Genomic DNA, 12,896 nt, shown 5'->3' on the forward strand with positions numbered 1-12,896 from the left:
ATATATATATATATATATATATATATATATATATATATATATATATAGTTTTTCATCATTGGAGGCAAGTCTAATAAAGTGCATATTTGGGATTTGGGTGATATACCAGTCCTTTCTTCCACTTTCATTTTGGTGTGATTTATTAAGGAACATTCCTTTTTTTCCCCCTTTTCAACATGTCCTCTGGCATAAAAAGTAAGTAATCCAGGGGATTTAAAAAGGAAAAATGCTTCAATAGCTCAAGGACAACTAGAAGAAGAGGCTGGCATCAAAGAGGCTCATGTGTCTGAGGTGACAGACTATTTCTCCTACCACAGTTTCTCTATGACTATCAGGATATAGATATTCAATTCATGGGTACATGTATCAACTAGACATATAGGGAGGACTCAGATTTGGGAATCGGGGGAAAGGTGGTGGAGGTGGAAATTACAATTCCACAGAGCAATATGATGAATGTAAAATTGTGTCAGCCTTCAGCAAACAGATGGCATCCTTCTTCTTCTTGATGGCATGAAACATATGGCTGTTGGCTCATGACATAGCATTGACAACTTGGATAACAATACATGGTTAATTAGATGCCACCAGGACCACTTCGTGAAGAATGAGTCACAGTTACTTTTGGAGTGAAGGGTTAAGAGATACTATACAGCCCTGAGTAGTCACCAGAAGGGGGGAGATGCAAACTTACGTACACACGAGGCTTCATGACAAATAAATAGTGAGGTCCACTGTGTCACAGATGTAAGATCCACATATTGACATCTAAAAAAAATACATATTTTAGGTTATGCAGCTGTGAATTCTGACTGCACAGCAAACTGTTGAGCTCTTAAGCTAGCATTAAGTGCCTGTGAAACCCAACAAAAGAAAGCATTTGACCCGCATAAACCAACAGCCGCAAGGGGTTCCTATGGATTCCTCACCAGGAACAGCTGGGGCCTATTATTCCAGATGCGTCTCCATATCTTGATGACAGCCTAGACTGAAGGTAGCCTCGGATGTGCGGACATACCGATTCTTTCCAGGGCCCTGAGTTCTGGGGTCTGGTATGGGCTGTGACTGAAAGCACAATAAATAAAGCTGAAACTACTAGCTATGGGCCAAACTTTCTCATTTTTCGTGCATGTCAATCCCTTCGCAGTGCAAATGCATTCTTAATTTTTTTTATCTGTGTCAAATTACATGCATACCATATTGCTTATTCTACATTAAAAAACTGTTCAACAACTCCAGTGATGGAAAGACAATAAGCTCTTAATGGAATTTAGAATACGGAAAATCATAAAATAGGACTGCTAAAATGGCAAAACAACATTTATGCCAACATCCACAGGGGACGCGCCCAAAGACTTGCCTTTTTTTTTTCTTCCTTTTTGATTAAGGGCTCACCTATCCCTTGTCTACCACATCCAGTGCACTTCACAGAAGGAAGGGGGTACTTCTGTGGTATAGCATGGCACAAGAACATGTATAAAAAAACCACCACAAAATGCCCCCTAACCCTCATTTTCTCTACTGGGGGCCCTGACAGAAATCTAACTCCTTAAATTCCAAGATGTTGGCAGATATTTTTTCCCTATAAATAAAGTGAGAAAGGGAGATTTAGACATCAGATTCAATGCTAGGCATTTTCTTATACACACGTCTATTGCTGCAGGAGTTGAGGACCCTGGGGGTAGAGTATACAATATTATTATTTGCCACATAAGGCATCACATGCTCGGGAATGTATGTGTCGTTGTGGCCCCGGCTGTCCCTGGAACAGTACGATGACGCTGTTGATCTTAGAGATGACCTCAAGTAGTTGTCATTCCTCACTTGGGAGGGCAACGAATGTTTATAAGAGTCAGAGGGGCATCTCCCAATGACCAGCCGCTGGTCATCCTGGTAGGAGTGTAGGAAGGGGTTATCCGAGGAGTGGTCTGGGAAAAGAGACTTGCTCCTCCTACTGTCTTCCAGTGCTTGGGAGAAAAGGGAGCCCTTGTTCCCTGACAGTTTGCTGGCAGGAACACTGAACAAGCTCCCATATAAGTTCCCTTCCAAGAGTCTCTCCTTGTCTTTTAAGCTTATGCTCCGAGACGGTTTTCCGAGGTCAATCTCTCTGGGCTTGTCCAGGATGTTGTCATAAGAATGTTGCCGGCTAATCCGCAACTTGTTCTTTTTCTGGAACTGAAGGGCATTGTTCTGAACCCAGTCCTGGTCATATGTCTCCTCGGGGCGGGCAGGATTGGTGGCGGTTTCCTGCAGCATCTGGTCCTCATCAATGTCATAGAGGCTTCCCATCCTCAGGCAGGAATCACATTTGTAGGGGGAGCGGGTGGTGTAATGACCAGTGTAGTTGGGCAGGTTGGAGAGACAGCTCCTGCAGTGGGTAGAGTTCTGCCGATACCTGTCACTCCCCTCACTGCGGGGAGAGCTCTTTTCCTTTAAGGTGTAATGCTTGGAAAAGAGTTTGTACTGGTCATTGTTGGGGACGTTAGCATCTTCGTTGTGCAAAGGAGTCCTGTTGACAGGAAGTGTAGCATCGCCCTTCTGATAGTTGTCATTGGGATCCTGGTACACCTCAGGGAAGTCCACATTCTCAGGAAGGACAAGGTTTTCAATAAACTGGGGCTGCTCTATGTGGAAACTGGGCTCCTTTTCGGCATCGATGGTATAGATCTTATCCCTGGGGGAACTTGCTTTGGTTTTCAGGTAGGTGAGCTCAACATCACTGCAGTCCTTGGGGTATTTGGAGGCCACAGACCTTTTTTTAAAATTGTCCTTGGTCTTGTGATGTTTGTTGTTGTTCTCAAGTTCTATGTGGCATGTGGCCCGGCTCGAAGCTTCTGAGATGTCAGAGTGGGCCACCTCTTCAGGAAGGTACCTGGGACTCTTCAGAGAGTGTGTTCTGTTCTCCACCAAACCATTCTCCCGCTGCTGAGGGACTGGGTTCTGGCTCAGTGAATCTTGGCGCAAGGACTCCATGGACTTTTTCCAAAGTTGCCGGGGTCTAGAGTTCCCTTTGGACTCTGTGCTCACAGCAACTTCCACTGTGTTAGGATTGGACTCATTCAAGGTAAGAGGATGCTGCCCTTGGAAAACATAGTTATTGAGGTTATCTTTATGCCTATTGGCCACAAATGTCTGAAGTTCATTCATGTTGTCCCCAAAAACATTGTCTTTTCCATGAAAAGATCTATTATCAGAGTATATCAAATTCCCTTTATCTGGGACCATATCCATGATGAGTGAGCCTCTTTGGATATAATCAGTTGTTCTTTTGGGGGAACTAATTCTGGAGGAGTTCAGGTTGGACATGTTAGAAATATTTTTGGCTGACCGTAAGAGTTTTAACATGTTGCTCTGGGAGCCAGTCAAATTAAAATCTGGTGACTTCTTTTTCTCCTCAATGTGCACTCCATGAATGCAGCTGTAAATGCCCTGTGAGTGGAAAAAAAAATAAAACATTAACAATAGAAGAAGATTTGGGATCATTTCACAAAACTCACAAAAATTCTACTTTGTAGATGTACAAAATTGAGGCAATCCCTTGCCTCAACAGCTTCTCTCATGAGAAAAGCAAAGTCTTAATTTGAATATTATACTTGTACCTAGTCAAAATTTTCTTTAAATGACTTATGAAGCCATTCAAACACCAGACCCATCTATCTGGGCTATGATTGTCCAAAGCATTTTTAAGTAGGCCCACATGACCCACCAGTCACAGAGAAGTGGTCAGTTTGTGTTTTGAGGGCAGTGGGAAGAGGGGGGGGGAGGCAAAAGGAGGAGATGACATCATACATACATACATAGGATGGATTAAGCACTTCCAGTTCACCAGGCAAGGATATTACCTCACTCTCCCACAGCTCACTCTGCTGAGTGGAGTCTCCAACCAATGCCAGGCTGTTTTATTTTTTTTATTTACCAAGATACAAGGGCTCTCTTAACATTATATTCTCCCACTGAGTCCAAATATGGAAAGGGAAAATATTAATGAGTAATTTTACACACACACACACACACACACACACACACCAGTATACCAACATATTATATGTACATACTTTTATTAATATATTAGCACCATATATATGTATGTGTGTATATATATATGCATCTATCTAGCCATCCAATTGTATATATGTATGTGTGTGCTCCTATTCTGTCTCCCAGCTCCATGCCTCTGCACACATAATCAGTCATGTCTGGGATGCATTTCTTTTTTTCACCTCTACCTTGTGGAATCCATGGATTCCTTCAAACCACAGTTAAAATGGTGGTTTTTAAAATGGCCCTTTTACATTGGGCCTTTTTTGATCTCTATTCCATACCAGTTATTAGTGCTGCCTCACCCTCTTAAAATTACTTTCTCTTACATTAGCCCTTGTACCATTCAATCACCCTATAAATGTGATACCTGCCTGAGGGCAGGATAGGTGAGCTCTAGGCCATTAGCGAAAATTAGATCATTTATTTTTATTTGTTTACTTGTGTACATGGCTTTTTCACCTGGTAAGAATGTACCTGCTGGAGGGCAGGCTTTGTGTGTGTGATTACATTCACCAGTGCCTTACCTCTAATAGGCATTTAATGCATATTTGTTGAATTAAAGCAAATTGCAAATAAATTTGGAAAATTGCAATGTTCCTTTATGACTCCTACTGAAACATTTTGCTTATAGGACATTTGCTCTTCCAAAAAAATTAAATTTTCCCTAATCTCAGGTATAATAAAATGAACATATATGTATATATATATATATATATATATACACATATTGAGGAGAGTGTTGAGAAATAAATCTCACTACTTAAATTTTTAGGGGAGGAGAAAAATCAATGAGAGGGACAAACAAGAGTGAACAACTTGGGGCGGCCAGGTAGCACAGAAAATAAGAGCACCCCAGTGTCGGGATGACCTGGATCAAATCCGGGCTCAGATACTTAGTACCACACCCAGAAATAACTGGCCATGTAACCTTAAGCGAGTTACTTAACCCCAATTGCTTAGGGGAGGCCAGGTGGCTCAGCGAGTAAGAGCACCGGCTCCAGTGTCAGGATGACCTGGATCAAATCCGGGCTCAGATACTTAGCACCACACCCAGAAATAACTGACCGTGTAACCTTAAGAAAGTTACTTAACCCCAATTGCTTTAACAACTCATTCTGCACAAGTCAAGAAAAAGGGGGTATGTATAAAATTGTGTAGTATGGCATTCCCCCACTGCTATTTTTCTGTCAGAATCTGTGTGAATTATTTTTATATAAAAAATACAGAACTAGAGCTAGAAGAGGCCTTAGGAGACACCTATTCTCTCATTCTCTAGCTGAGGGAACTGAGACACATGGAGGTCGAGTGACATGTCCACAGTCACGCAGTCAGTAAATATCAGAGTTAAATCTGAGCCTATATCCTTTAACTCCAGATCTCTAAAATAAGTGGCTCTGCTTGATCCTAAGCTTCTTGGTGGAAGGAAGTGTCTCACCCATCTTGTTACCATCTTTGGCACCTACCATGGTGTTTTATACAAGAGGAGAGCTCAAGAAATATCTACTAACGTGAACTGATCCTATTGAAGCCCAGTAGGTGAAACCTAGGAGGGCTTTTAGAAATGAGTTTTTCTTTCTTTTGAATTAGCCACCTTTTACATAAGATCCTGCCTTGAAAAGAATGTATCCATAACACCACAATTGCTGAACCATCAATGCATCATGAATGGAAAGTAGTTTGTGTAAAATTTGTGTAAATGTTCACAGATTTGTGGTTAACTTTACCTGCTTTCCAATATCCTACTTCCTATCCCTTTGTGAAGAACATCACCTCTAGTCTCCTTGCCTGAAGTGGTAGCAGAGAAGAATTTGAGAAGCCTAAAAAATCCTACCTAAATATAAGAGTCAATCAGTTCTAATGGATCCAAAGCCCTTCCATAAATGTTTCTCCATGCCAAAGCTTAGCAATTATCCTCCCCAGTCTAAAGGAACAATGCTGTTCAAATTGGCTACTTCTCTACATCTTCACCTTACCTAAACACTGGGCCAGGGGATATACTCCATCCCTCACCCTACCTTCTTTCAAACTCACTGCTTTTCTATTGCTATCCAAATTCAATTTTAGCCTTCAATGGGGGTATTCCTGGCACAAACTTTAGCAAAGGAGAAATAGAAAAAAAATCAGCTGACAGAAAATAGAGTAATTTTCTATGGAGGGATGGGGGCATCAAATCTGAATTTATTGGTATAGGAAGCTCCCTAGGAGGAATCAAGCTCTCCTGGTGCATACCAAGTACTTATGCTGCTGTAACTTAGTCTTAGAGACTTGTCTGGATCATTGAGAAAGTAAATAAATTGCCCAGGAGCATAGAGCCAGTATGGGTTAGAGGAAAGACATGTATTTGGGGTTTTTTTTACTTCAAAATCAGATCTATCCACCATACTGTGTAGCCTCTCTATAAATATAATATATATATGTATGTATCTATATATATATATATATATATGTAGTAGTATGGTTTATTGAATAAAAGACCAGCTTTGGAAGACCTAGATTTTGTTATTCCTGCCTTTGTCACTTTCTAGTTGTGTGATCATGGACAAGTCATGTAACCTCTTAGTGCCCAAGTAAATCCTAAGATTGTAGGTTGCAGATGAGTTGTTAATATGCGGCAGTGGAAGAAATTACCACACTGAGTTCCCCATATCAAAAATACCACAGATCTGGACAAACAAAAACATATATGTAAATGTATGATATGTAATATATTATATGTGATATATGTTACACATATATTATACACAGACACAAAGACACACAGCCATGGAATGGAGTAAGTTAATTGGCTTATATTAATTGGGATTGAATCCGTGACCTCTGAGCCAAAGATCCTTGAATACTTTTCTTTTCATATTATCTTATCACATCATCATATGTGAAGACTTTTGTGTAAAAGAAAATATAAAATTCATATTCATGCAAAATATATTCTTGATATGGCGTGTCACTTTGGTTCCCTGTTGAGATTACCCATATAAGCTGTAAATTTAATAAAACTATTTCAAAAGCAAAGCCTCTGTGCTGGAATTTCTTTCCTCCCCATGGTGTTATCAGTTTCTTCTTCCATTTGTATAATTCATAGACTCCTGCTACATTCCTTTGGCACATGTAATAAGATGCCCTGGTAATCATGGGAAGGAGCTTTGCAGTGAGCTAGAAGTCATCAAAATGAGCAACCAAAACCCCAAATGATGTGCCTCTTTGACAAACTCTCCCCATAGACATGGACCAGGCAGTTCTCTACTACTTTTTCTTTATTGTATGTATTGTTTTGAGTCATCATAGTTCTTCTAAAGACCAGCCTAGAAGTCCATAGAATTTACTAATTCTATACATGTGGATTGAACAAAAGGTCCTGTTCCTTAGAAAGTATCTTATCAAACATACTTTTCAAACCAAGGCCTTCTTTATCTCACATTTGTTCATTTTCATTTCATATAGACAAGGCAGTTTGGGAAATACACTGTTGTTTTTTAGATATAGGGGCTAGTGGAATTATTTTTAGTAACCAAAGGCTGTTCCTTCACTAAAACATAAAAGATGCTGACTGTATTTTAAGTCAACATTTGGTTTTTGTTCTAGTTCTCTCTCCTTACACAGTGACAAAAAAAGGCAGTCACACAGAAGGTTGATACAATGGCTATTCTGAGACGGGACTATGATACAACTGGGGGGACATGTTTCAGTTTAGAGACATTTATTTAGAATGTCTATGGTGCCTAAGAGCCACCATGTAGAATTACACACATCTATTCTCCCAGAATGACAATGAAAGCCTATTTGCTACAAGTTCAGCATGCATAATGGAGAAAGGAAGAGAAAGGGAGAAATAGTGGTTTATTGTAATACTCGTCAAAGCACAGATATTTGTATGGGAAAGAGAAAGCAGCATCCACTGGAGATGAACACCAGGGTGTCTGAGAGGTAATACCTACTCAGGGAAAAGAGTGAATCCCTAATCGATGAAAAAATAATGGAAAAGAAAGGGGCCTAACAGTAGCAGATCTCAAACTGCCGTACAAAACTGTAATCATCAAATGCATTTGATGCTAGGTAAGGAATAGAGAGGTTGATCAGTGGAGAAGATTAGACACACAATATACAGAAGCAAATAAGTACAGCAACCTAGTATTTGATCAATGCAAAGATCCCAACCCTTGGGGCAAGTACTCATTATTTGAAAAAAAAAAACCTGTTGGAAAAATTAGAAAGTAGTCCAAGAGAAATTAGGCATAGACTACATTATATATATGACAATAAGCTCAAAATGGGAATGTGATTTAGATATAAAGTGATATAAGCTTATTAATGGAGTATGGAAGAAATTATCAGATCTATGAATAGAGAAAGAGTTCATAAGCAAAAAAAAGGATAGGGAGGTTCACAGGAGGTAAAAGGAATAATTTTAATTAAATAAAACTTAAAAGTTTTACACAAAAAACTCAAAGCATCTAAAATTAGAAGAAAAGCAAGAAACTAAGAAAATATCTTTACTTTAAGTTTTTCTGGTAAATGTCTCATTTCTAAAATATACAAGGAACTGAGTCAAATTTACAGGACTAAGAGCCCTTCTCTAATTGACAAATGGCCAACAAATATGAAGAAATCTAAGTTTGATTTGAGACTGAAAAAAATCTAAATTATTAAAATTAAAGAAATTCAAATTAAAACAACTCTGAACTGTCAGTTTATACCCATTAGATTGGCTAAGATGATAAAAAAGGAAATGACAAATGTTGGTGGGGATGTGGGAAAATCAGTACACAAAGGTAGATCTGTGAACTAGTTCAAACATTCTGGAAAGCAATTTGCCCAAAAAGGTGTCAAATGGTGCACATCTTCGATCCAGCTATTAGAGCTATACTCCAAAGGGATCAAAGAAACAGGTAAAGACTTATGTACAAAAATATTTGTAGCAGCACTTTCTGTGGCAAAAAAAGGGGAACTGAGGAGATGCCCATCAAATGGGGAATTGCTGAGCAACTTATGGTATATAAATGTTAAGGAATATTATAGTGCTATAAGAAATAATGAAGGAGGTAGCCTGAGAGAAATTTGGGAAGATATATATGAACTGATAGAAAGTGAAGTGAGCAGAACCAGGAGAACAATTTATACAATAACAGCAATATTGTAAATATAATCAACTTTGAAAGACTTAGTAATTCTGTACAACACAATGACCTACTATAATTCCAATGGACTTATAATGAAACATATTATTATTCACCTCCAGATAGAGAAATGGACCCTGAGTATAGATTAATGGCCTCTCCCTCTCTCTTTGTCCACCTCTGTTTGTCTCTCTGTCTCTGTCTCTCTTTGTGTCTCTCTCTCTGTCTGGATCTGTGTCTCTGACTCTCTGTCTCTGCCTGTCTGTCTGTCTGCCTCTATCTCTGTCTCTCCCCCGTGTTTGAATATAACTAATGTGGAAATTTGTTTTGCATGAGTAATTTTTTTGCAAGGGGCTTTGTTTTTCTTGCTTTCTCATTAAGTAGGAGAGTGAGAGAGGTAGAGAGAGAATTTGGAATTGAAAATAAAATGAAATTAGAGTAAAACAAATAAAAAAGGAGTGAACATCTAGACATTCTACCAGAACCTGAGGAATGAGCTCATACTTCTGATGTTCGAACTCAGCCTCACAGTTACTTCTGACAAATTCTTTAAGACTTCAATTTTGCTTTCTGCACCAGGAAGAAAAAATACTATCCAAAACTTATTAATACATTGGATTAAAGATATCCCAGAGTCTTCATGAGAAAATTCCTATGAAAATTCTTTGCAAAAAATGATAAATGTTATAGGTGGTATGGGAAAATTGGGACATTAATGTACTATTATTGGAGTTAAGAACTGATTCAAGCTTTCTTGAGGGCACTTTGGAACTCTGCCTAAAGGGCTATAAATCTGTGCATGCCCTTTGACCTAGCAATAGCACAAGTAGGTCTATATTCCAAAGATATTTTTTTTTGCATGAAGCAATAAGGTATTTTATTATGATGCTTTATCTCACATAAAGGGCTACTCAAGCCCTAAAGTGAAACACCCAATTGCAGTATAATTACAAATGAAGCTAGAGAAGAGGATAGAGGGTGCCCATAATAGGGAGTTCACAGGGGAGTCTGCCCAGTCCACCTCTGGGCAGCTCTGACTTTTAGAGTCCAAAGAGATTTTTTTAAAAGGAAAAGGATCCATTTGTAGAAGATATTTATGGCAGGTTTTTTTGTAGTGGCAAAAGATTAGAAATTGAGGAGAGGCCCTTCAGTTAGGGAATGGCTCAACAAGTTGTGGAATATGATTCTAATGGAAGACTATTGTGCTAAAAGAAATCAGTAGATTACTTTCAGAAAAAGCTGAAAATAATTACATGAACTTATTCAAAGAGAAGTAAGCAGAAAAAGGAGAACATTGTACACAATAAGAGCAATGTTGTATGATGATTAATTGTGAATAACTTAACTAGTCTGAGAAATAGAGTGATCCAAGATAATTCCAAGGGATCAATGAAAAATGTTATCCACTTCCAGAGGAAAAAAAAATTATGCAGCCTGAATGCAGATTGATGTATACTATTTTTCACTTTCTTTATTTTGGGGTTGGGGGCTGTGTTGCTGTGTTTTCTTTCACAACATGACTAATATGGAAATGTTTTGCATGACTGCACATATATAATCTATATCAAATTGCCTTCTTTTTAAGAGGAAGGGTGAGGGAGGAAGGGAAAGGATTTCAAACTCATTTTTTTAAGCAATTGGGCTTAAGTAACTTGCTCAAGGTTACATGGCCAGTTATTTCTGGGTGTGGTGCTAAGTGTCTGAGCCTGGATTCGATCCCCAGGCATCCCAACACTGGGGCTGGTGCTCTTACTCCCTGTGCTACCTGACCACCCTTCAAATTCATTTTTTAAAGAAATAATATTAAAAATTATTTTTGTATTTAATTGGGGAAAACTATCTTTTAAAAAAGGAAAATTCTTTGCTATAGTGGATGGCTTTCCTGGTTTGGGAAAGAAATATAGTGAGAAAAGCAGATGATACGAAAACAATAGGAATCAATAAAATTCTATTAAAAAAAAAAAGAAAATTAGTGTAAAAGTTTTCTTTAAATCCTGAGGTCAAGGTTGTGGTTCTGGTTGTGTTTAAGTGCCTTGTGTATTTACACATATGCATATGTATATAATTATATATGATATATGAGAGTGCATTTGGGGGGTACATCATGCATTGATGAAATATACCAATTATTGGTCATTGAATTGAATTGAATTGTATTGTATTTCCCTACAGCTGAATGCAACTGTGACTGCAGATCCTGTCAATGGAAACATCTGATAACTTCACAATGGGACAGCAACCTCTATATTAGAAGACTCTGGAAATTCTTGGCTAGTGGAGGGTGAGGATCTTTGCTGGTGTGCATAGAGTTGTTCTCACATTTCAGGAGGCTGTGAAATTCATCTGCATATAAAAGCAAACTTGGGGCACTGTGTCTTTTCCAAATTTAATCAATAATAGAGCATGATTATCTGAAGAAAGAATGATGTGTCAGAGCAGACCAACTTTGAAAGTGGTTGACTTTGGGTCATTGTGTTCTTACACAGACATTCTCAAACATTTTCCAGTTGACTTTAAAAAGTCAAGAAACAAAAACATTTCTATTAAATAGTATACTTTCTCTCTTTTATAACTCAGCCTCTTCTTGGAAGAAATAACCACTGGCCATGGGAAGTTAAGGTCAAGAGACTGTTTGAAGATGACATTCCTTATGCATCTGATCGGTAAGAATTGAAGTTTCCTCATGGCTAGTAATATGAGAAATAAGGTTTATGGACCTGAATTTCTGAGTATTATGGACCAAAGTACAGGTAAGAGGCATCAGTGAATTCATGTGTATTTGGAAAAGCTCAAGGAAATGAAAAGACTTGGCAGGACAATGATAAATTGGGGGGAGGGGCAAGGAGTGAGAAGATTTCATTTGTTTCTCCTAATGATTACCTATCAACTTGGCCTCCTTAAAGACTTCTCTGTGCTTAGATAATGGAAATGTACTGCCAAAAACAAACAAAACCAATGAGAAAATGTGGCAAGGTCCATTTACTTATGATAATTCCTCCCTCATTTAGCTATGAAAACCACCTAGTAATTGGCTGAGAGAATTATCTTAAATTTGGCATAGAATCTAACTATATGTACACACAGTATTATTTGTAAGCAATATGTATATTTAGATGGCATCGAACTAATTAGGAAATATGTATTTGCACAGCAGCCAGCTTTAGTGTATAATAGGGTGGGGGGAAAGAATACTTCTCTGAAAGCCTTGACAGGAAGATAGTATTTGTCCCTGGAATATCTTACATTCTTAAAAATTCTTTAAATATATAAGTGCTTAAAAAAACACACACCAATTTTCTTTTAAGAAGCCCGTTTGGTTTACTAAGTAAATATCTCTTTAGCTAGAAAGTAATGTTTTCTAACAAAGTTTTCCTCTTTGTTCTGCATTCTTGCTTGCTATATAAGGTGTCGAGACTACATGATTGCTTAGTGGAATGTGTGTGTGTGTATGTGTATGTGGAGAGAGACAGAGAGAGACAGAGAGAGAGACACAGAGACACACACACACACAGAGAGAGAGAGAGAGAGAGAGAGAGAGAGAGAGAGAGAGAGAGAGACAGAGACAGAGACAGAGAGAGAGAGACAGAGACAGAGAGAGAGACAGAGACAGAGACAGAGACAAAGAGAGAGAGAGAGACAGGGAGAGAGAGACAGAGAGAGAGAGACAGAGAGAGAGACAGAGAGAGACAGAGACAGAGAGACAGAGACAGAGACAAAGAGAGAGAGAGAGACAGAGAGAGA

General features: G+C 38.6%; 1 protein-coding gene across 3 annotated transcripts in view; it reads right to left on the bottom strand.

Moving 5' to 3' along the window:
- Window positions 1-29: 29 nt before the first annotated feature.
- The window catches only part of GRIN2A (glutamate ionotropic receptor NMDA type subunit 2A), a 500,965-nt gene continuing 488,098 nt past the window's right edge, over window positions 30-12,896 (bottom strand). For 2 of the 3 annotated variants that reach the window (XM_069085705.1, XM_069085690.1), the window contains exons 13-14: window positions 1,650-3,429; window positions 30-1,065 (exon numbers count right to left, since the gene is read on the bottom strand). In XM_069085705.1, the coding sequence (XP_068941806.1) occupies window positions 926-1,065; window positions 1,650-3,429 (1,920 nt within the window). In that variant the 3' untranslated portion in view covers window positions 30-925. The remainder of the gene's footprint in view (window positions 1,066-1,649; window positions 3,430-12,896) is intronic. The other variant, XM_069085697.1, reaches the window with a different exon arrangement.

Source organism: Petaurus breviceps, unplaced genomic scaffold, assembly GCF_028583685.1.
Source record: "Petaurus breviceps papuanus isolate PSGF00001 unplaced genomic scaffold, PetGlider_PUasm1.0 118, whole genome shotgun sequence".
NCBI lineage: Eukaryota > Metazoa > Chordata > Mammalia > Diprotodontia > Petauridae > Petaurus > Petaurus breviceps.